The sequence below is a fragment of the Pipra filicauda genome, unplaced genomic scaffold, assembly GCF_003945595.2.
Source record: "Pipra filicauda isolate LSUMZ 115617 unplaced genomic scaffold, ASM394559v2 scaffold199_size1391877_pilon, whole genome shotgun sequence".
Lineage (NCBI taxonomy): Eukaryota > Metazoa > Chordata > Aves > Passeriformes > Pipridae > Pipra > Pipra filicauda.
Window position 1 is genome coordinate 583,713 of NW_024104308.1, and position 23,636 is coordinate 607,348.

Here is a 23,636-nt window from a genome sequence, read left to right on the forward strand (position 1 = left end):
ACACAGTAAAGCTGCTCTAAGCTTCCAGGTCCCAGCCTCTGCAAGGCAGAGAGCTGAATCATAGTAATTCCTCCTCTTTAGCCTGCTTTGGGTGATTTTCTCTGATGGGATGAGTGCAAGCCAGTATTCTTCCCCTGGTGTTTCTCCCCACTCCCACGTCTTGCTCTTTGTGTCCAACGTGCAAAGACAATTCTTTGGACCTTCACTCTTGCCTTATCATCAACCTTAAACTGGTCACCAACAATCTGACTCTGTACCAAGAGTTCTTTTTTTAATTTGAAAGTTCTAGGGTTTTTTTTTAATATGGAAATTCTGGAAAGTCCAAAAAATTCCCCTCTTACTGTAGAAATAGCTGGAACATCCTGACTCTTATTTCTACTAAGTGCCATTTGAGCTGGAAACAAAATGATTGCTCAGGAAATCAGACACTAAGAGGTTAACTTCTGATTTCCTACAAATACACACTATAGCCAGGCATAAACAAGCACCAGAAAGGGATGTGGATGGGAAATAAAGCAGAGTTTGCCGCAGTCCCTCCTCACTCAGCTCCTTGTTCTGCCTGAAACACTGAAACACTGCAGACGCGGCCTGACTCAAGGAACAAATCCTTTTTTGAAAATATTTCCAAGAAATACAGTTGTCTTTTGAATGCAATTTACAAAAGGCAATGTTTAGCCACCAATTCATATTCTTTCTTCAGGCTCATGTAACTTAAAATTGCCTTTGAGTTCATTTAAAAAAGGAAAATTGGCAAGCACTTAGCATGTACAAAAGCTTTTGGCAGCTTAAAAATACTGTGTAAAGAAACTTCTCAGTGGGAGCTGGTACAAACTTTTATGTCAACTCATATCTCAGACATTTCATTTGGGCAGGTCTGGTTTGGTGCATTCTTCAAGAATTGGCTTTTTCATACAGTGAAAATGTTTCAGAATTACATTTTATTAACCGATATTTACAGTTTCAATTAGATTTGGAGAGGAAAGGCAAAAACATATTGGTACAATTCCAGGCTTGGATTCACTTCTATCTTTTATATAAAAAGCAGAATTAAGCCCGTGTCAGCAAACATTTCTATTATTTTCAAATAGTTTTTCAGATCAAACTGTGTTCATGAGTTTTCTCTATACTCCCATACATTCTGCTAAAATATTTTGCATTTACACAAGAGTTTGAGGAATGAGCATGCTATCTGTCAGAGCTGCTTGGTCAGAGAGTTTCTGAACAAAAGCAGGTGACAGATGCACAAACACTCCAGTCACGAGTCCTTCCCCAACTGACGTCTTTGCTACACTGTCAGCACAAACAAAATCAGGTGCTACAAGGGGCAAATGGTCATCATGAAGAACCAGACGCATCATGAACAAAAAAACATATTGTGCATCTGAAATACTGGAAAATGTATTCATTAAAAGTCTGCAAAGAAACAGCGAATGCTTCCAGCTGGATGTACCAGATTCAAGGCTGGGATTACTCTCCCTGTATCTCCGACCCACTGATGCTCACATTCATCTGGAGGATGTGTTATGGAGCACATGCACAACACCTGGGAGCAGACAGACCAGGAGGGACTTGGTTTCTTTCATAACAGGACAGTTAAAAGATGAAAGGAGACCCAACTGCAAGGCTGAAAGGCCAAAAGAACCGGACATTCCTGGCAACAAACAAGCTATTAGGTAACTGCTTAGATCACTGCACCTCCTTAAGGACTGTGCTATTGTTTAGAACCAAAGAGCTGATGGTGGTCAATATCTAGAAGGACTTGAGCACTGCAAAAGCCAAAAGAGTCACAGCTGGAATGAGCAAAGCCAGGTACAAGTGCCAGCTGGCAGGTGGAGAGACCAAACAGGCAGCTGGATACTCCACCTCATTGCTTCTTCTAGGAGCTCTAAGGAGACGAGAAAAGGCTCCTCCTCAAGCATGTGGGAGAATGGGTTACAGACAGGGAAAGGGCTAAGGCACTGAAAAGAAAGAAGTGCAGATCAGCTGTGTGAGCACTTCTTACTCTTTACCTTCAAGCCAACAGTATCCAAAAATAAGAAAGAATAGGCCCAATTCCAAGATTAGTTTCTCTCCAGAACTTCTCTGTAATCCCATTAAGATCAGATCTCCTATAGAGATAGTTGCAATGAATGTTTGCACATAATTTACTAATGGGAGAAACATCTCAAAAGACGACAGTGGAGCATCTGGTTCCAGGAATCTACACTTAAGTAATTAATCTCTTTACTGTTAAGGCTTACCCTCTGAAAAAGCTAATTTTAGCTTATAAGTCACAACCTATGGAAAACATCAAGGTAACACCAAAACACTTACTGAAAAGCCAAAGAAAGTTACAAATGATTGGTGGCATGATGTTCAGCTCCCAACATCCCAGTTTCAGAGCTAACCACTGACTGATCCAGCAAGGCCACACACATTTTCCACTCTAACTTCACGATCTCTTTTTTTGGGAAGAGAAACACGCAAGCAGCACAGAATTACCCTTCTGATCCACTTTACTGCATGAAGTCAAAACCTTATTCTGCTGGATTTGCACACATTTAACTGAGAACTGAATCTGGCCATCTCATCTTCCAGCAAGTATCAATGCTAATGAAAAGAAAATGAGCACAGCAGTTGACAGATGAGAAGTGAGGAAAAACAAACACCAAAGGCACGAAGTATTCCATTCATTTGGTTCCATACACTGTATTCAGAGTGATCCCTGAGGCAGAAAGAAGTCTGACAAACATTACAATAGCTATTTTTCATTGAAAACCACACACAGAGAATCTATTATTTTTTAAGCTAACCACAAATTGGCAATAATTATTAACAGACTGCAATTGTTGAAGTAAGATATTGCACACAATTTCTTTCTGTTTAGACAGAAAATAGCATTTTGTTCCGAAGAGGCACCAAATTAGCAGGACAAAAAAAGCACATTTTTATAGAATATATTTACTTACAGAATTTAAAAATAAGAGTCCTAGCAAAACTGAAATAATTGAGCCCCAGAACAATGAAGGAATCAGTTTCTTTCTGACTAGAAATATGTGCACATATGTATAGTTACCACACCTCAGCATAGGAGATCAGGGTCCATGGTCTGAGCCAGTTTCAGCTGGATTAGACTTGGAATAGTGCCCTGAGATGATGTCAGACCTTTGCCACCCAAAACATCCTGAAGTATTCATGTGACATGCTTTTTGATGCTGAATTCTAATCCTTTCCCTACCATGGTATTTCTCACTCCAATCACTAATTCAAGCTGGAAGCCTTCATTATTCAAGGAAGTGATTCAAAATCTAAAAGACCAGGAACTGTTCCTGTCTTTCCTAGACAGTCCATTTTCCTTCATCTTCCTTGGCTCCAAACACGCTAAAGATAACACACCTGTTCCTGTGTTCCTAACACAACAGTACTGCAGTGAACAAGAGTGCAGTTACTTGAGTACTGATTCTGCAGAGAATTCTTTTTTTTTCCCCCCCTCACAAAAGTAGAGCTGCCAGTTAATACTAGCTGACAGACTGAGATAAGCTGAAGACTTAGAAACCAAATTCTGTGTTTGCCCCGTTGCCCTTAAGGTACAGGAGGTATCACAAGCCAGAACTAGTCTGTATTCATACACATGATGACAGTAGTCATCTGCTAGTCATGAAGCAGTGCTGCCTTTCATCAAAACCTTGGATGATTCAGGAAATGTAATCTAGAAGTCAGAATCTCTTGAGAGGTTTTAGAAATCAGGTGGCAACCCCCCTAAGATGCACAGACAAAAATAAGAACACCAAAGCTACCCACACCAGGTTTCACAGCACACAGTTAATCACACTTCAGTTTACGCTGCAGATGTACTCACAGTATCTACTCCCCAGTTTAGCTTTCTGCCACAGCTGATGGTGGAATGGTTCAGCAGCTGCTATGAAGTGAAATGACTCCTGTTGCCACGTGACCTTGCTTTGCTGCCCAGGGGTTACTGGAGAGGCTATGGAGCAACAAAGACTTTCCACATACATTAAAACCAAATAATTCTGATAAATGGAAGAATAGGAAGCATAAAGGCTCAGAGATATATCTCTGTCTCATGAGCAATGAAGCTTTGCATAAGGCCTTTGTCTGAGATGTCCTAATCTGGAATTCTGATTTATTTAAACTAGGTTTAGAACAAGTGTATTAAGACTGCTGTTGTAAAAAAGAAACTTCATGAAAGTGAGAAATATCAGGAACATATCTGTCACACTCCATTCAGATTTCCAGTCCACCCCAAAGGGGAATGGAGTGTTTTATGCTGAAGTCAAAGCTGAAGATGGTTTTCCACTTTGGGAAGGAAGAAGTGGAAGAAGGGCAAGGGAGGAGAGTTTAAATTCAGTAGGAAGAGGCATACTCACTGTGAAGCAAAAGCAAAGCTTTTGATAAGAACAAGGGGGGAAGAAAAAGCAGCATCAAAATATCTTGATATGTCAACATAGAACAGTGGTAGCTAGCCCTCAAAAATCAAATATCTGACCAAAGTTTAACAGTAGTGTGACTAAATAATTTCAGTTGACAAGAAACTGCGTTTTCCACCTGACTTCTCTCTTTCATCACTAAACTCTTCCTCTCTTACACACTGTCTTTGCCTCGACAGCTCTCCCTCCTCCCTTTGCCTCTCCCAGCAGCTTTTACTTTGGCAGTACTTTTGGTTGGCCGGCGTTCTCCAAGGGCCCCAGTGTCTTTATGGCTCCCTTCCTCACTCAGCATACCTCTTACAGGGCATAGTTGTTTCCAAGCTAAATCAATATCCCCGTGTTCGTAGCCAGAGGTCTGAAATAGACTCTGGACTCAGTTATATGCACTTAAATCCAGTTCAGTGCTACTCGGAGGATCTGTATTGACAACGGCACAAAAAAATAAAGCCCAGCCCAGCTCTCAGTGCTGCAGCCAGCAGTGAGTTAAGGCCAGTGAGAGGTAAGGGCTGAAGACTGGCACTAATATAATTTTCTGAAAGCATGAGCTTAATATACTGTGCCTTTGTACTCTTCTTGAACCAGCTGCAACTCACCCTAATTCAGCCAAAGAGAACAATCTACCAGAGCCCGAGCCAAGGACAGAGCACACATGTTAAGATGACAAGCGCTGCTGCCACCAGGCTGCCACTCACCTTCCCAGCCAGAGGCTCTCCAGCTGCCCTGTGGCACAGGGCAGTGCTCCAGCTGCACATCACCACAGGCACCCACGCTGGCAATGCAGTGCAAACACCTGAGGTGTGCCAGGGGTGTGCACCAAGCATCACGGGTGGATTTCTGCACCCTTCTGGCTCTACATACTGTCTATGCTGCCCCAACCAGCCTCCTGTGAGCTACAGACAGCAATTCCACAGCTAATGGAGATTATGCTCCTTGTAATGGAGCTTGAGCAGCGTGGGACAACCCTGCTCCTCAGCCAAGACCCTGCAGTAGGTAGTATCTGTGTTTCTAGTCCATTTCTGTAGATATTAACTATCAACTCAATCCACCCACACAGCCTGGTCAGCATAATGCCTGGAGCAGCCACACATCCCAGCACCAAAACCTCACTGTGGGAAGCAAAAGACCAAATTATTTGAACCAATTTGTGAGTCTGGAACTACTTGTGCAGCCCAAGATGTGGATAAAAAACTCATAGAATTACTCTGAAAACAGGCCTAAAGGCTGCTGGTTCCAAATACACATATATATCTTTTATATTTTTGTTCAACACTACGCTGTCTACTGACAGCAGGAAACAAAATACCTCTACTAAATTCTGTGTGAAATACATTTCAAAGCATCTTCTTGAACTCTTCAGAACTTCAAAGATATTATTTTGTTAATTTTAGATGGTTCATCCCATGCCTAGCACTTGGCATTTAAATCCATGTTAATATCTTAATTATTACTCAGAGCTAATATTTTCTTTATAATTCATTCAAGTATTTAATATTGTGGTAAACACAGGAAAGCAGACAAACATAAATGGAAAATCTATGCTCATGGCTGACTTGGTGTATGAGGGTACCACTGGTACACAGCTCCAGGTTCCTACAACCATAGATCACACAATCCCAAAATCCTGGACTAAACAGACCATTGGGATTCTTTTCTTAACTCCTACCTTCCTCTGTAGGATGATCCAAAGAGCAAAATGATCAAGGGAAATATGGAAAGCTTGCATTTGCTACAGCCCATCAGAGCTAGACCCAAGCAGAACTGCAGAGCATTACAGACAAAACTGGGACAAATCAACCATATGTGTGCATAGTTTTGTTTACATATGTGCTTATGACACAGAGCAGTGTGGCTGCTGTTGGCCAAAGCCTGAAAAACCTGAAATGTGTTTTTTCCTGCTTTTCTTGTGCGTATTTGTTTCTCTCTTTGCCTTCTTGGCTTTAATCTAGTGCCACTGCCTTTCTATAGGTCAACTTTCTTCTCTGCCAAGAAGCATTTTGACCACGCACACACATCTTACATTGTGATTTTTGTCAAATGCATAAATCACAAAGCCTTCCCAAAGTACTCCCAAGGACTGTTACTTACAAAGACTTTTCTGCACCTCTTTAATTTATACCCTACTCTTTCAGGTATGCATTGCTTACAAATAAATAGCTTGTTTCTCTCTCTCTCTTTTTTTTTCTTTAAAAAAAGAAAAAGAATAAATTGCTCTTATGTAGGAGGATATTTGCACCACTTTATTGCTTTCAGTCCACACTTTCATAAGCTGTCACAGAAATTTGGTTAACACATTCACAGTAATCACATTCCACATACTGTCATACTACACATGTTGCTGCAACACTAATAAGAACTGAAAGCAATACAAAACATTGCTGCTCAGAGTACTAAAGTCAAATGGAGAAGGTTTGCTCAGTGGAAAAAGACCATTTTTAACACCATCTCTTTCTGATCCATATGCATACTTTAAATGTTCCTGGGAGTCAAGAATGAAAACAGACCCACATCTTGGGCTCACTCCCCTCCGTATATAAGAAACCACACCCAGAGCCGTAGCTGCTGTCTAAACTGGTAAACACCAAACCAAACCCAGCATCTTTCTGAAGAGCAGTGTTGGACACTGTCCCTTCTCTGCTGCTGTGCTGGTGATGGTGCTGAGCCCTTCTGACCCCACCAGAGCAGAGGAGCTGAGGGGAAGGGCTGGACATCACTGCAGTTACTCACAGGCCTGGTGGGCACTGGGCAAAGAAGTTGCAAAGGTAACAAGAGCAGTGGCAAAAAACGGCTCTGAAGCAGAACTGCATTTTGTGCATCACTTACTACTTTTCCTCTTTACACTCCGAAGTTATTCATTTATTCAAACACGGGTCTGTTTCTGTTCCTGCTGAGGTCAAGCACCAAAGTGGAAGTTAAAGTCAAATGCAGCTACATATGTTTATTGTTGCTTGAAAATGTATTACACATTGAAGCTTCTGACTTAAGCTAAAAAGATATGAAGATTTTAAATATTTTTTTTTCAACTTCACAGCCTTGGGTAGTCTGGCTTTGCAAAGACAATCCTTTCTCCAAGACACTGCAGGAAGAGAACACCCTTCTCTTCCCAGAGCTGAGTCTCATGCCTGCCTCCAAAAGCCGCAGCAAGTCCTCCCCATTTGTGTACACACAGACGCATTCCTACCTACAAAAACAGTATGCCATGAGTCAGAGATCTTGCAATTCTGAGAGTTGTCATCCATTGATAGCACTTACATGCATACGCTACAGACCTTCAGTAGGGAAAAGCATACAAATGAGGAAATGAGTGCACTGAATTATTTCACATAGAAGCAGAAAACTAACACAGATCATGCAACAAAATTAAAGAACACAATTCTAGAGGCAAACTTTAGTACTAGATGATGGAAAAATTCTCTGTTTGTTTCTCTTCTGTTGTCTCTACTGCTTTTAAAAGAGTAAAAATCCATTTACAAACTAAGTGGCCTAAGAAGCAGCTTGGGTAGCATTAATGAAGTGAATGAATATTGCTGTTGCTGCATTCAAATAATATGTCAGCTCAAGTTACAGTATTTTATTCAAAGTGCAAAACATTTTTTACATTTTTATGTGGTTTATTCCAAGGGCAGGCGGGGTGGGGGTGGTGAGGAGGATTATATCCTCAAATACGCTTTGCTCTTATCACACAAATCTCAGCTGCCTCAGTTCATAATAAACCACATGAAAAAAACCGAAGAATGACCTACTAGATATAGCTCAACTTCAAGTCACAAGTTCCAAAGGCAGACCAACCTGAATGTTATTGTCCTCCTTTAAAACACCAAACAGTTCCACATAATCCCATGTACTACATTTTCTTCCTCCAGGCATCTTTCTCTTCTCCTTTTTCTTGCAGAAGCAGCATGCACAGTCATTTGTATTCACTCTATAAGGGTTTCTAATATCTCAAACCTCACCATCTTATGGACTTATTTTGAAAACTAGCTCTTGCAGACATGCTCTTAAAAGCACAGAAAACAACAAGGGTCTATCAAATGCAGAGTCACTGAACAAATTGATTCAACTTGTATAGCATGTTAGAGGTTGTTTGGACATTTATTTTGCATGTCTCTGGCAACACCCAGGATTTCATCCAAGAGATGATGATACACAATAGAAATTGTCAGAGCATTTTCAGTTTTCTCTTTCGAACAGCTCTCCCAGTTTTGTGGATCCAGGCAAGACAGCCCAGTTCTAAAACAGATGATTTATCTGTCTTGCCCAAGGGTAAAACCAGATTTCTAAACTAACAGACTGAAGAGGAAAAAAAATGTCTGTGAATAAAGACATCAATCCTCACTTTCTGAAAGGACTAGAATGCTAGAACTACCTGCTGTGATGCCTAAAGGTTTCATACAGTGATTAGTAGGTGGCCATTAAGCAATAGCTGGAGGCTGTGTGTGGGCCTTCTTCCTTTCTTTTCTTGTGGAGTGCACCCACACCATCCCCTGCTTGGAGTCCCACTGGCAAAACCACAATTCCTAGAAGAATATCCTACAAGGATGTTCCCCTTCAGTGATTAACAAAGCAAAATGGGGCACACCTATAGAGCTGTATACTTAGTATAAGAATTTTGGTTTAGACTTCTGTTATCTCTGATTCAGGGTTGCTTTCTTCATGAAGGCAACACTAAGATGTTACTTTTGCTTCACACGGGACAGGCAAACTTGCAAGAACACACAACAGTCTGGTGACTTGAAAAAGCTGTTTGAATAGAAGGCATAGTTTATCTCCTGAAATCAATACCAAATACTAACACTCTCAGCAGTGAGCATATAGCCAGTGGCACACAAGCTACAAAGAGGAAGACCGTTTCATCTGAAGGCACGAAATGACAAAATGCCAGATCTTCAGCTGACAGGAACCAAATGCAGCTGGCAATCACACCCAGGCCTGTCAATGCATCTCAGGTATTCTGCATTTTGGGATTTCCTCACCTCTCTTCTTTGGGCACTCCAATTACTCACTGCCTTCAGACAGTAACCTGCTGGGATCAGTTTAGCTCCTGGCATCTGCACAATGTGCATAATGACACTGAGAACTAAACACTTCTTTGCTCGTCTACATAACTGCCTCCACTGCACTATCCACACATAAACCTCAGTGATCTACAACAGACCAAGGGGAAAAAACGAATCTGTTAGGACCACAACGTGTTTTATTAAGGCCTCCAGCCCTCTTTCACGCTGCTGTTTCAAGTAACATGAGTTCCACCAGAAAGAGGACCATCCATTCTGCCACAAACTGCTCTGAAGCACTACTTTCTTCTCATCCCACTAGGTCTCCACATCATTACTAAGCCTAACTGTGAAGCTGAATAGCAAATTCATTTAGATTGTTACGTAATTAACTGTTTCAAGACAATGAGGTGCAGTAATAATACACATCCCAAAAAGAAAGATGTGTAAAGAAAGACCATTTCCCCAGATCATCCCCAGCCCAGCAGTTTTCCTCCAAAGCACCTGCCTACACCTACCCCAGCCTTCTGACAGGGCTGAACCGTTCATCCTTTTCTTCTGAAAAGGGTTGAGAGGGAGAAAATGATCCCACGAAGCTCCTGGGAAGGGCAGCCTTTTGACAGGACAAACAGCAGTGCATTAACCACTGCTACAGAAAACATAAGCCCCTGTTAGTACAATGGGTGGATGCTTTTGAGGCCATGAGGGGATCCCTGAAAGCTCACATCCAGTGATAGACCATCTTGACCAGAATGCCCCTCCTTTGGGTATCCTCAACTCTGCAGGGTAGTGGAAGTTTCCACAGCTCCCTCCACACTGCAGAGTAAAGCATCACTTTCCTGAGAGCCCAGGGGTCTTTGCAGTAGCTCTTGGAAACCTGATCTCCCAGGACTTACCAAAAAAACCCTGCAATTCAAGCTGCTGAAAACTCCTTCTGGGTATGGGGAGGCTGATACAGTGTTTGCTGCCACAACACCCAAGACTACCCTTTTCTTCCATGACTGGAGCAAGTTGCACAGATGATCCATACTCAGACATGCTTCCAGACATTTCTCACTTCATTATGCTTGAAATTACTACCAGGAAGGAGACATTTATCTGTTTAAATGCTGTTGAGGTCATTTACTTAACCATTAAGTGGAAAAAAAAAAAAGTTTGTTGTATAGATACAGATACTTTTAGAGCAAAAGGAGCTTAAACATTAGCCTCATGATGATGAAATCCATGCCCTTCCTCATTATGACCATTAGGCTCCCCCATGCACTGGATAATACCCTCAGCTGATACATAAAGCACTGCTGAGATTGGGTCATTACTACTATAGTTGCCGTGACTGCACCACACACCTCTGTATGAGCAGCAATGCTCTGTTCAAACCAACTGTTCAGGAAAGCTATTAAATTCTGTAATGCCACCATCATCTCTTTACAACTAAGTTATGGCCCTCTGTGAGAGTGGGGTATCAAGGGGTGTGCTTTGGACTTCATCAAAATACATTTTACATAGAAAAAAACCAAATCTCTACCACTTAAATGTGTCCTGATAAAGTGGCAAAAATATTATTTTCAGTGTCTTGGTAATATTTTTATCAAGTGAGAGCCACAGAGTAGTAAATCATTGCCATCTCAGACGCAAACCACTCCAGGGTTCTGGAAATGTTCACCATATGTGTGTTTGGCAAAGAAGAGCAGTAACTAAGCAGTATTCCTCATTCTGAAAAAGCGATTTACAATGAGGAACAACCCTGTCACTTATTCCTAATAAACCTATAGTGCTTATTATATTCCCACCACAAAATAAAAATAATCCAGTTTAATTCAGAAAGAAAATGACGCTCGAAGACTGAGCCTTTCAAACCCTCTTTCATTAAAGAACGGAGGCAACTCACTAAATTGGAAAGAAATGATCCAGCAAACATTTTACTGCTGCAAACTGTTTGAGGCAAAGATATATGGGAGTTTATTTGCATACAACTTAATATAAATTCCAACTGCATCCTGGGTGCAAGTAAAGTTTTGTTTTGTTTTTCTTGGCTTTGTTTTTGTTTTTATGATGAACAGACTTAGTAAACATTTCCTAAGCTGTCTGCTCTTTGGAATTCCAAGTCTGAAATAAAACAAACCACACTACAGGCTCCAGTGCTGCCTATCTCACAAACAGCAGTAAAACGCACCAACAATTAAACAACAGAATATTTACTTTACACAGAGGTTATGTGCAGCTCACAGCTTCACCTACAAAGTAACATTTCAGCTATGTTTGACAACAGATACAGCAAATCTACCAGCAAACTAATGTACAGTGACAAATTGCCTGTCAATGCTCTTTCTCTATGAATACATACAGGAAAAAAATAATCACATAACATCTGTAATAATAATTCTGTCACCTCTCCCTCTTGATTAAAGTATACCATACCATTATGATGAGAGTCCTGGGTCTGCTCATTTCATCATCGCTATCCAGCGGCAGAATTTCATGTGACAACTCCTCTCGTCGTCGTCGCCTGCAGATATGTGGACAGTTCCTCTGTACCACAGAACGAAAGGCTTGGAGCAGAACAATGCTGGCAGCACAACCCATATCTGCATCCTGAAGCCTACAAAATAACTTCTATGTTTATGCTGTGTTTGAAAAACAGTGGCTCCTTGTCCCTGAAAACAGCCTACAGTGCAGCTGCAGCCAGCTCGCTCTCCAATCGCTTCCTTGAGCCCTGATCATCTGATCACAACCAAATAAGCTTGGATGCAGACAGAGGAAAGATTTGATCCACTGAAACAGAAACACACGCAATATTATGATGCTTTCCTCTCTGTCCCTCCCTCCCTGCTTCTGAATTCGCATGAGAAAATGTGCTCCCTCCCTTGTACAAATCAGCCGCCTCCTCCAATTCCAGTTTCATGGAACTGAAAGTATTAAAATTCCCAGTTCAAAAGAGCCAGCTGTTCACTAAACGCACACAGAGGCATCCACAACAACTGGCAGGATCAGTTTAAATACCCTTTTAAAAAAGTCATATGTAGCAAAACAGCAAATAGCTGGAAAGTTATTAGCTTTCATTATCAGCACTGCTGCTTTTAAAATACTTTGCCTAAGGGTTTTTTACCACAAAAAAAAAAAAAGAAAGAAAAAAAGAGACATACTTAAGCTCACTGAGGGAACTGGACTGGGTTTTTTTCACCATTTTTTGCAATTTTCTGAAGCACAGCAAGTTCATTTGAGTTGTAAATGTAACAAGTGGTAAAAAAGCAGAAATCTGGTCTGCTTCATCCAGCTCATGCTAAAATAGCCATGGCTTAATGGAACCAGCAGTGTGCAGCTCTGAAATGCCTCTCAACAGTGGGGTTGTTTTGTGTACCCACACACGTGTGCCTTCTGCAGAGTAACACATTTTTACATCTGCACAGAGGGGCTCTGCTGACAGGGTCTGACACTGAACCACACAGCAATGACTTTCTAATAAGGGGAAGAGGAGAGTGTTTTAGTGTGTTATCAATGGGGATCCAGGCTGGGAGAAGCTGCTGCCGGCAGCCAGCACTAACAACTTGCCTCTCTGGCTCCTGCCTGACAAGTCATTCAAAAAGCAGGCAGGGATGCTCAGCAATCACATGGCTGACCTGGAAACACAGTAAGCGCTAATGCAGGAGAGTGTAAGATAATAGCACAGGAAAGGAAGTTTAGCACTAAAAATACCTACAGAAAATGGATTTCTGCTACACATTAGGAAAACTAAGAATTTCCAATAGGGTTTCCAGAGCAGCTGCTTTTAAGCTAATATGTATAACTTTATTACATGTGCACCCAAAACCATATTTACCTTGCATCAAAAGGTTTTGATTTCTAATCAAGGCCATGAGAGTTTTGTCATAAATTCCAATGGCGGCATAAGCAACCTTATAATGTCTGTTAATGAGATATTGGTAAATAATACTCCTCTTCACAACCCCAGTCAGGAATTGCACTGAAAATTTTTCATAGAAGTACCTTTTCTGGGGTTGACTAGAGTTTAATTGCTCAGCATCTGGCAAAAGACGTCATAATTCTAATTAAACCATTTCCCAGAAACGGTAAATCCTTTAGATTTGTTCTTTAAAAGCAACAAGCTCATTGTCTTTATTTCTTGCCTTTATTTCTTTAGAGCAAACTGCTTTGAGTGCATATGGAAAATAGCAGCACTGGCAGGCACTGCACAAACTGACCCACAGCCCTGCCAATGCACCTACCCAGCTCCTCCCCCTTGGATCTCACTAGACACAGACTTCACACACTTCAGGGATGCATCTGCCTCTCCACCAGCAAACCCTGCAGAGAGGGCCTCGTATCATGCTTGTTTGGTTGACTTTCCTAATGCGATTACAAGAGCACAGTGGCACAGCTGGGTAATTTCTGCACCAAATCAGCAACCCTGCTGCTGCTGCTGCTATTGTTTATGTTTTCATCAGTCCCCTGCCTACTCCAGAAGTGTGACTGACACCTTGGCCACACAAAGGATGCCCTTGGCAGCTGGGAGACATCCATTCCTACCCTAATTCCAGCAGCAGCAATACCGTCCTGGGTAACATCTGTTGCTGGCTGTTATGGCAACTGCTCTCCCACCTTGGGGGCCACTAACGCATCTCCCGTCTGTACAGCATCCTCTTTTCCTCACCAGTGCTCAGCTGGGAGAGTTGGCAGGGAATTTTATGAAATTTGGTTTCCATAGCACAGCCCAACACTGTCACACGTGCATGCACGTGTACATGGAATAGCACCCTGGGGCTTGAACCAAAGCTGCACTTCGTTCTCCATGAGGAATCCCATTCATTCCAGTGGTCTTTAGATCAAACTATTGTCTGCCAGTGGCTCAAGTGACTTCATTACAATTATTTGTGGATTAAGCTATTATTAGATACAAGGAGGAATGACACAGTCTTGGCATTTTGTCTCTTCTGAGAGAAAAATGACACTTAGTCTGAAAGCAAGTAAACTAACAAACCAAAGCCAGCTAAAAGTAGCCTCCAGCTCTTGATCAAAATTCAAGAACTGAAAAACAGCTAATGCACAGGGGAAAAGAAACCACTGAAGAGCTAAAAAACCCCTTCTGTTTTAAGGAAATCTCACAGAAATATGAGGTATCACTGGAAAAGAAACCAGAAACTTACAGCCCACTAAAAATGCCTAGACACACACAGAGTATCAACAGCTTTGTTTTACAAAGGTAGGGATCTCATTAGCATACGTTATGCTTATACACCAACTATCAACAGTGTTAGTTACTCTTGCAGTGAAGCATCAAGCACTATTTTGTGTTAATTAGCACTTTAATCCAGAAGCAAAATTCAGTGAAATCCCCTGGGAAGCAAAATACTCCTTTGTGCAAGCAACTCCTTAATTCCTCATTACGAAGAGTTTGGCAGCAATGCTGGGCTAAGGAATACCCACACTAGAAGCCTTCCACTACTCACTCCCACTCCATTCTTAGCCACCATCATTTTAGCTATGCTAAGGAGCCATGTAACACGAGCACGATGGTTTATGGTAACAGGTTGCAAAGCAGACCACTAAAGGTAACTCAGTGAAGAACAAAACAAAACAAAACTACCCACAATAGTTAGACAGGTAAGATGGTTGTTTTAACCCAGAGGAGTTCAGTGACCCAGTCCTTGGCAGCTCCAAGGGCTGTGTCTGCGTAACAGCAGAGCTGTGCAGGAACAGAAGTGGGTCACACTTCTTATCACAAAGTCCGTGATAAGAAAGCACAGTTCAAAGGCATCTGGATCCTCAAGCTAACAGCTATCCATCATCCAGCCTCAGCTTCCACATGAAAGAGATACCAGCTCTGCAGAAGGGCAGTCAGGGCCTGAAGAGGTAAACCTTCTCTAGCAGGAAGTCTGCAGCAGAGAGTAACCCTGCTCTCTTCCAAGCACTGGGTTATTTTTCTTCCTCAGTGTTCCATATTTCTGTTCCTGCAGGCTGCAAGGCTTCCTAAAGATGCCACCAAACATTTTCTTACACACCTATTTCATACCCCATTAGCACACTGCATTAAAAGTTGTTTTCCTTTCCTCAGCTTTCTTTATTCCATTAGTTTTCCTTTCTCTTTGTGGCATTTGAATTGCTGTGATCTGAATGAACAGGATACAACCTATTGGTATTTTGCTCTTCAGCTGAGGGCTTTAAACAGGAAGGCAAAAAGGCAGCTCTTGGAGGAGTTCCTTTAGTGAGAGAATGACTCTACAAATTAAACACTGATCCTTCCTTCTAACCCCAAAGGGGGGGTTGCATTCTTCTTAAGAAAGGCAGATGGCTGCAGGTTAGAAGAACCTTTTGTAAAGACTCATCTAAGCTGACATGATGACAATATTATTTTTTTATCCTCTGGAAAATAAGCCCCCCTTCTCCAAGATGTGTTTGCATGACACGTACTGAGAAGTCACACAGAAGCTCTTGTAGTGTGACAATCCTACAGCAGCAATGACACGGGTGAGCACAGGAGCCATCCACATAAACAGGAACACCCCTGGAACTGTTTACAACAGTGTGTTCAGTCTGGCCCACAAAAGCCTCAAGCCATTAGCAGGAACTAAGACAGCACAGCAGTACAAATAGCAAGAACTGCACTGTTACAGGTGATAAGGCTCCTTCCACCATTACAAGTTACCAAAGGATGTCCAAGTGTGCAGCTGAGCAAGGTACTTGCTGGTGTAAAGCGGGTTTATACAAAGCTGCTGGCACTCCATAGCCAACTCACAGGACATTCACCTAAACTCCAAGGGGTCAATAAACTGGTAAAACACTGTCCATTCACTGAAAATCTCTCAGAGGTAGCACAGAAACTTGCCAGGTGAGCTGTTTACCTCACTCAGCTCCACCAGAGAGAGCTCGGGGTGGTTCTAGTCCAGGTGATGTACTGGTACACACAGAGATGCACAGCACTCAGATGAGTCAGAACCCCCTGCAAGCCCTGACCGCTTTAAAGTATGAATTGCTCTTTTGGGAAGGGTAGAGCAAGTCTTCCAGGTTTTCAAGGCTGTCCTACATGAGTTACTATTCCACATACATCATTCTGGTACAGATGATGATGTGCTATCCCAACAGTACAAAAGCAATGTAGCCAGTGGCTCTCACTCACAGCTCCACGTGTAGACAGTTATAGTAAAACTTCTCTTAAGGTCTGGCCTATTCAAGTAGCAGACAAACATTTGCAGCAAGATACAACAACAAAATTATAGTCTCTCCCTTGATGCAAATGAGGATCACTCATATTTTGGTGAGCTATAGTGCCATCTCTCAGCACTTTAGCATTTTAACATCACCCACATCATCCCTCCAAAACCAAAAAGGGCTGATACACATTATCTTCTTAGCAAAGGAATTTTCCTTAAAGACATTGAAGGTCTTTGTCTCCAGTATTTGTTTTCATAAAGGCTTGGAGGCACTTACAAGGAAAGCAGAGGGAAGAAAGTGCACCCACGTTTGAAAGTCTCTCTTAATGCTCTGCTACTTAAAAACAAACAGTGGAATCCTAACCAGCCTCCAAGGAACCAGCACTGAGACCCAGATCAGACAGGTGAAGTACTCCAAGAGGTCTTCATGGCAGTCTGCTTAATGACAGAATGCTCATTAATGGGCCTCCTTTCCTTGTACATTTGATGCCTGAGGAAAAATCATAAGTACACATTACCTGAGTATAAGCTCAGGTCTTTCCATGCACTTTTTCTAATGACTGTAGCCCTAGAGCAGTGTAGTGGATTCCATGTTACAGGGGTATCTCTCACTGCCACAGAAGCAGCATTTCCAACAGCACCTCCTGTTCTCTGTCTGCTGCTCACGGAGGTCTGGAGAACTACAAGAATCCATTTTCAAGGAGCTGCCTGGTCTTCTCTTCCAAGGGGTAGTCCCCAAATCTTTCATATCCAGCCCAGTGGCCTACAAGAGGCTATGCAGCACTAGGTTGAACCACTAGTACCACATGTTTTGAGAAGAGAAAAAAAAAATAAAAAAGCTTTAAAGCATACATGGGGACCCTGCATATATTTCAAAGAAAGCTTATGCACTCACAGGTGATAGAAGCCATAAGTAGCATCTGTGCCTTCCACTCATAATATACTCTCTTTCACTCATTTCAAAACATTCATGCACTGTATTTCAAAATGTTGCTGCAAAATGGTTACACATCAGAACCACTGAGGTCTCAAACAGCAGAGCAGGTGACTAAGAGTAGCAGCACATAGGCTTTGTATTTCTTCAGTTTCTCCCTAGTGACTTGGGAAAGCAGGTTTCTGCTGCAGTAACTGGTCAGCACAACTCCTGAATGATACGCAGCTTTTTCATCTTTGAAATCGTGTTTCCTTCTCACAAAGTTATCCTTGACCAACACAAACAATTCCTAACATAGTAAGTTACAGTCAGCAAAAACTCACAAACGAGAGTATATGTTTAAAACTATACAAGAGGTTCTTGAACCATTCAGTCACTTCATTTCTGTCCATCGTACCTTCCAGCAGCAAGTGCTGCTCACACCATGCAAGTCAGAAACATCCCAGCACTGCCACAATCGCTGCAGTGTCACCCGGCTGCAGAGTGCACTGGGCTGCAGAAAGTAGGTGTCTGGCACCCTCTAGGGAGTAGTATATGAAAGACCAATTCACAAGTGCCGTTTCCTGCCTTTACCTGCTGAAAATGGAAACCATCACATAGGGACACGGGAGGAAAAAAAAAAAAAAGTCAGATAACCACAGAAATATGACTGCATGTGCCACTGCTGCCTTTGTCTTCTCAATATTTCTTTGCTCTTTCATGTTGATGTCTGGTGGAAAATATTACACAGAAGCTGTGTGGAGGACTCTTAATTACTACCACACTTGTATGTGGCCAAAATACAGAGGTTTTTCCCATTAGATCCCACAGCAGTTTACTGATGGCATCAACAAATTGCAACCACTTGACAAATAAGAAAATAGAGGAAAAATTACAAAAAAGACTGATGAAAGGATTTCCAACAGGCTAATGACAGAAGCTAGTCTAGAATCCCACATGTCTGGAGCTTCAACCCCTAAAGGGGTTTCTCAGAATACTCTCTTTACACAAAAAGTGAAATGAATTTATAACTTGCATATAAATAGTTTTCACATTCTTATTTCCAAGCCAGGTGAAGCACCCTGCTGGTTTTCAAGTAACTCCTCACTTTGATAGGTAGTTTTCCAGAATTTCAACCTCTGTGAGATCAGTGGGATTATTCTCAGATTAAATGAAATGGGAGAACTGCAGACCATAGATGGTGATGGAAACCTCCTTATTTCAATGCACTTCAGTGGCTTCTGGACCTAGAACACAATATTCCAAAGAGCAGCTAAGAGCATTGTTGTGGTTTCCTTAAACATCTAACAGGAAAAATAAACATTTGACTTCAAACCAGAAAAAATAACTACTTAACTTACAAAGAAAATGTTTGTTTGTTTTAAAAAAGAACTTTTATTATCTCATAAAAGTGGTAGTGAATTACTTGGAGTTACCAAAATTCATCCTTTCTCTGCCACACAGTTAAATAAAAACATAATGCATTAACTCTGTGAAGAATTTTCACCATAAGTTACAACTCTGGCTGAGCTGAAACTTTTGAAACAAAGATTTTACAAATAAGCCATAAAAAAATAACCACCACTCCACTGCTTCCCCAAAAGAACTAGTAGCAAATTATTACCTTCTTTCAGAAAGATCCACATTCAACTAGCACACAACCCCTCAAACAGCATTATCAGCAGCTGATCCTGTTTCCAGGCAATTTCCGTTTCACTAACCAAACGGGAGAGAGTTTGAAAACCAAAACTGGCATAGAGAAAAAACAATAATGAGGTTTTAAGAGCAAGATGTGGGTTTGGATGAGGTGTTGTTTGTACAACAATGTTCTCTATGTTAAATGGCCTGAACAGCTCAGTGGTTTAATAAAATGCCAATTCTTCAAAATATAATAAAGAGCCTAAAAAAACACTGAAAAACTCTCCCTCACATTCACAAACTTTGGCCAAGAGCCATAGAAACCTGCATGGCTGACACCTCATCTTCAGGATGTGCAACCTATTCTCTACTTCTGTAAGAGCCACAGCTTGCCATAATCCAAAACTAGTATTTCTGTTCAAATACAGGTTAAAAATACAAAGCAAGTACAAATACAGAGACTCTGTAGTTACTTTCAAAAAGACCACCTAAATGTGGAGTAAAGCAGAATTTTAGGACTGTGATATCTTGTTAGAAAATGTATTTCTTATTCAAATTTGCCTCCACTCTAAACCAATGACATCTTTCTACTTAAAACCCAGCTGAGAACAGATAACTAAAACCAGAACTGCTCCTTAACCAGACCACTTTCAGCCTCTAACTCTTTGAAAAGATTTCTCTTTTCCAGGTCACATGAGAGCCTGCAAAGGAAGGTATTTCTTGGCCCACTCCTATCTACTCATATACTCCTCGAGTTTTAAAACAACTCACTTGTGTAGGAAAAAATGGACATGCCTTAAAATTTGAGGTAGGAATTTAAATGAGATAAATTAATTATTTCTTTTAATGTTTTTCATATTGTTTTACAAAGAAAAATTTTAATGGCTTATTGTCAAGAAAGAGTGGGATCAGGAACTAAATGAATGGGTCAGGCTTCACACACAAATCCTAACAGCTTACACAAGACAGCTATAAACTCAGGCCACACCAGATAAGCTAGAGAAGCAGGACTGTATTGATTGCAAATTGAGAACTGAAGTGTGGCACTCAGTGGGAGCCTGGATGGCACATGTTGAGGAATGGCCATCCAGGCTCTATGCCAAGACAGACGACACAAGACCTCACTCTACTGTCTCCTTCACTGGAACCCTGATGTCCTCATACACAGAATTTCAGCAGCATCACAGACCTGTGGTCTCAGTCTCTACCTGGAGTCACAATAACTTTTTCCCCAGCACATAACTGTGTTTTATGCAGAGACAGTTAACTTTGATGGCACAGTCTCCCATTCTTTAGTATATCAGCATTTAAAATAACTGCCTGGGAGCCAAGTACATTTTTTATTTGTCTGCATTAAAAATAAAAACAAACCAAAACCCACGATTTTTTTCCCTGTATATGAAGTCAAGTCAGAGAGGCTACATTGGCTCATCTCTTGCCTCCCACTTTTGATACACTTTATTTCTCTCCCTTCTTCTCTCCCTCAGAAGCCAGACTGACAGGACAAGAGTTGTATCCAACACCTTCTGCCTCCAAGTCAGACTACACATGTGATCGAGATCAGCAGCAATTCCCAGCTCTGCACATGCTGTTCACAGAAGGCTTTCGGATTTTCAAGCCAAGAAAGCCCTTTCCAAACTTCCTCACTAAAATGATGGGCTGTCCCAAGGAGCCAGGAGCTTAGTTGCCTAAAGCATTCCAAACTAATTTAATAAATTTTTAATTCAAGACATCAAATGCCTTGAAGGTAAGAATTCCTGCTCCAAGCTGGGCATTTGGCAGGTGAAAATAAAGGAGGAAGAGCTGAAAGCAGAGACCAATGCCAAAATGATCATCAACTACCAATATGACACCAGCATGAGCTGAGTTCAATGTAGTCCTGGATATAATGCAAGGGTGTCATAGAGACTGTGGGATCTCCATCCTTGGAGAGTCTCAACACTGAAGTGGACAGGGGCTGGAGTAACTGCATCTCTCTGGAATTGCTTTGAACAGGGAGCTGGACTTGACAACCTCCATAAGCCCCTACCAAACTAAGTTATTCCATGGGTGTGTAAGAACACAGCTTATTCACCCAAACAAACCAGATCCCAAATTCGTGCCCTGCCTGAGAGAGCCCCAAACACAACCGAAGCAGAAGAGCCACTTAAACCAAAGGCTGACACAAAGACCAGAGGCAAGGGACAATAAACTGGCTATTTAGGCCATACAATTTCACTTCACAGAAGGCTCCATTCCTAACCTAACACAGAAACGAACAAAAGAGGCTCCCAATCAGGCTTCTTTCAACTCTAAGTCAGCTGTATAATTCCTGCTTATTATTTCAAGGCAATTTCACTTTGAGGCGTATGCAAAGAGTTCAGCCAGAAGCAAGGAACCAAAAGGAACAATCTCATTCAATTTGCGAGCGTAAGCTTCTACAGCTGCAAGATGGAAAATTAGGCACAAAATGTGGATAAAGTAAGAAAGGAAATGCAAAGTAAAATTTGGGCATACAGGGCCCAGCAAAAACTGTGTTGTCTCAGGTGCTGCTCCCCCGTAACCCCACTCCCCCAAACAGAGAAGCTGCAGATGTATCCTTTTATCTGTCAGAAAAGATCTCACAGGAAGAATACAGATTATTTCCACTAGCAGTATAATAATGTGGCTTCGGATTCTTCTTTTTTCTTATCAGTGCCAAGAATCCAATGGCAGTTTTCTCCAAAATAAAGAGTCTGAAAGTTTTTCAGGCTATAAATATTACAGAAGTGCCTTGGGTTTTTTGTTTGTTTGTTTACACATTGCTAAAAAAACCCACCCAAACCTGACAGGTCCAAGCCAAGCAGCTTTTCCCTGTTTGATCACGTCTCCTAACCATGACACTTCTTGGGCTAAAGCACATGGGGCAAATGATGAATTTCTACACAGAAATCCACCTACACAGAATCCTACTGGCATAAAAATCAGCCTTCGCATGACAGGTCATTTAAAAGAAATGGGATCTGTGAATAGATAGTGCCAGACGCTGTAACAGAAGTTATTCTCTTGATTACAATGTGGGGGTTGATTAGCCCCAAAACCTTTCCTTTCTTAGCACACCTAGAAGCTCAGGGAGGCTCATATTCTTCCTGCTTTTACACTGGTCAGAAAGTCCAGGTTCCAAAAGGGAGCAGTGAGACCACCCATACAACAGCATGCAAAAGAGACAAGGTCCCTCGGACCAACAGTGCTCAGTGGGATGCCGTGGCCCTTTCAGAAAGGATACACCTGGAGCAACCCACACAGCTCCTCTGCTACTGCTCACACCCCACCTCGGGAAATGCCTGGAAACCACAGCTTTGCCCTTATCACCATGGAAAGGAAAAAGCACCTCAAAAGGCAAAACAAAACAAACAAACAAACAAAAAAAAAAATCAAACGAACACCAACCAAAAAGCATCCTGCACCTTTTAGAAACAAATATTGCTGTGCTTTTTTCACAGCAGAATAATGTGCTCACTGTACCAAACCCAGTAACAGCTATTGTAGCAGCTCATGAGTGACGCTGTGGTGTTCTGTCCCCTGGACAGCTTTTCTGTACAACATGTGGTTTTCATTTCGTGTCTCTTGTCAGGATTTCACTCCCTTTCTTTTACTTGACCTCCAGAAGAGAATAAAATAATACAAAATCTAGAACCAACGAACCTTAGTTGCTGGTTACAATTAACATTCACATCCACAAGGCTCTTAATTCAATAAAATACAAAATAAGCAAAACCAGCCCAACTGTAAGTTGTTTGGCCTGTATTTGTTAAGTTGTAACACAGTCTCTATAAACATGTTCTCTGGTTGGTATTTCAGGAAAAAAATCTTTAGAAGAATAATATTTTGATTAGTAACATGTGTGTTTTGAAAGACTAATACTGAAGTCCAAAGGAGATTAAAATATGAGTAGAAATTATGAAATAAATACACATATGTGCAGAGTTTTCATTCTCACTGATTGAAGTGTCTGTTTGCAAGTAACTTGTTTTTATTATTAAAGTCTTAATAGATTCTGCTGTTGACTTTTTTTAAAAAAATAAGTGTTATTTATAAAAAAAATCCTGTTCTTATAGAACCATTTTAGAGTATTACTAAAAAGAAAATTATCTAGTATATAACAGAAGTGATGTCATTCTCTATTTTATTATGACCCATCTCAAACAAACTTCCAAGGGATCCAAGTAATTCTAGGTAGTACCCAAACATTGACTTCTTCTCTGTTTAGTCTTTCAGGACTTACCAATCAAGCAGGAAATAAAGAACAAATCAGCCAGATAATGCTTTTCAAGAAATCATAGTTATTTACACTCACAATGTGTTTATTTCAGGGAGGCAAGCAGTTCCCTGCATAGAACATGCAATTAGATTTTTAAATAGATGACCAGCTTCCTGAACCACCCCCTCATTCTTCTGCTGACAGCTGGGCATTCAAAAGGGTTATATTCTTAAGTAACTCCAGCTGAAAAAGTGCAAATGCATATGTAAATTATTTAAATGTTACAGACTACACACACGAACT

General features: G+C 41.3%; 1 protein-coding gene across 15 annotated transcripts in view; it reads right to left on the reverse strand.

The window, feature by feature from the left end:
- Nucleotides 1-23,636, reverse strand: part of DOCK10 (dedicator of cytokinesis 10) — a 148,472-nt gene that overhangs the window by 110,145 nt on the left and 14,691 nt on the right. For 7 of the 15 annotated variants that reach the window (XM_039380546.1, XM_039380547.1, XM_039380551.1 and 4 more), the window contains exon 1: nucleotides 11,837-12,155. The exons of 3 other annotated variants lie outside the window; for them this stretch is intronic. In XM_039380546.1, the coding sequence (XP_039236480.1) occupies nucleotides 11,837-12,001 (165 nt within the window). In that variant the 5' untranslated portion in view covers nucleotides 12,002-12,155. Of the gene's footprint in view, nucleotides 1-11,836; nucleotides 12,157-23,636 lie in introns of those variants that run through there. 5 more of the 15 variants (XM_039380557.1, XM_039380555.1, XM_039380548.1 and 2 more) reach the window with 2 other exon arrangements.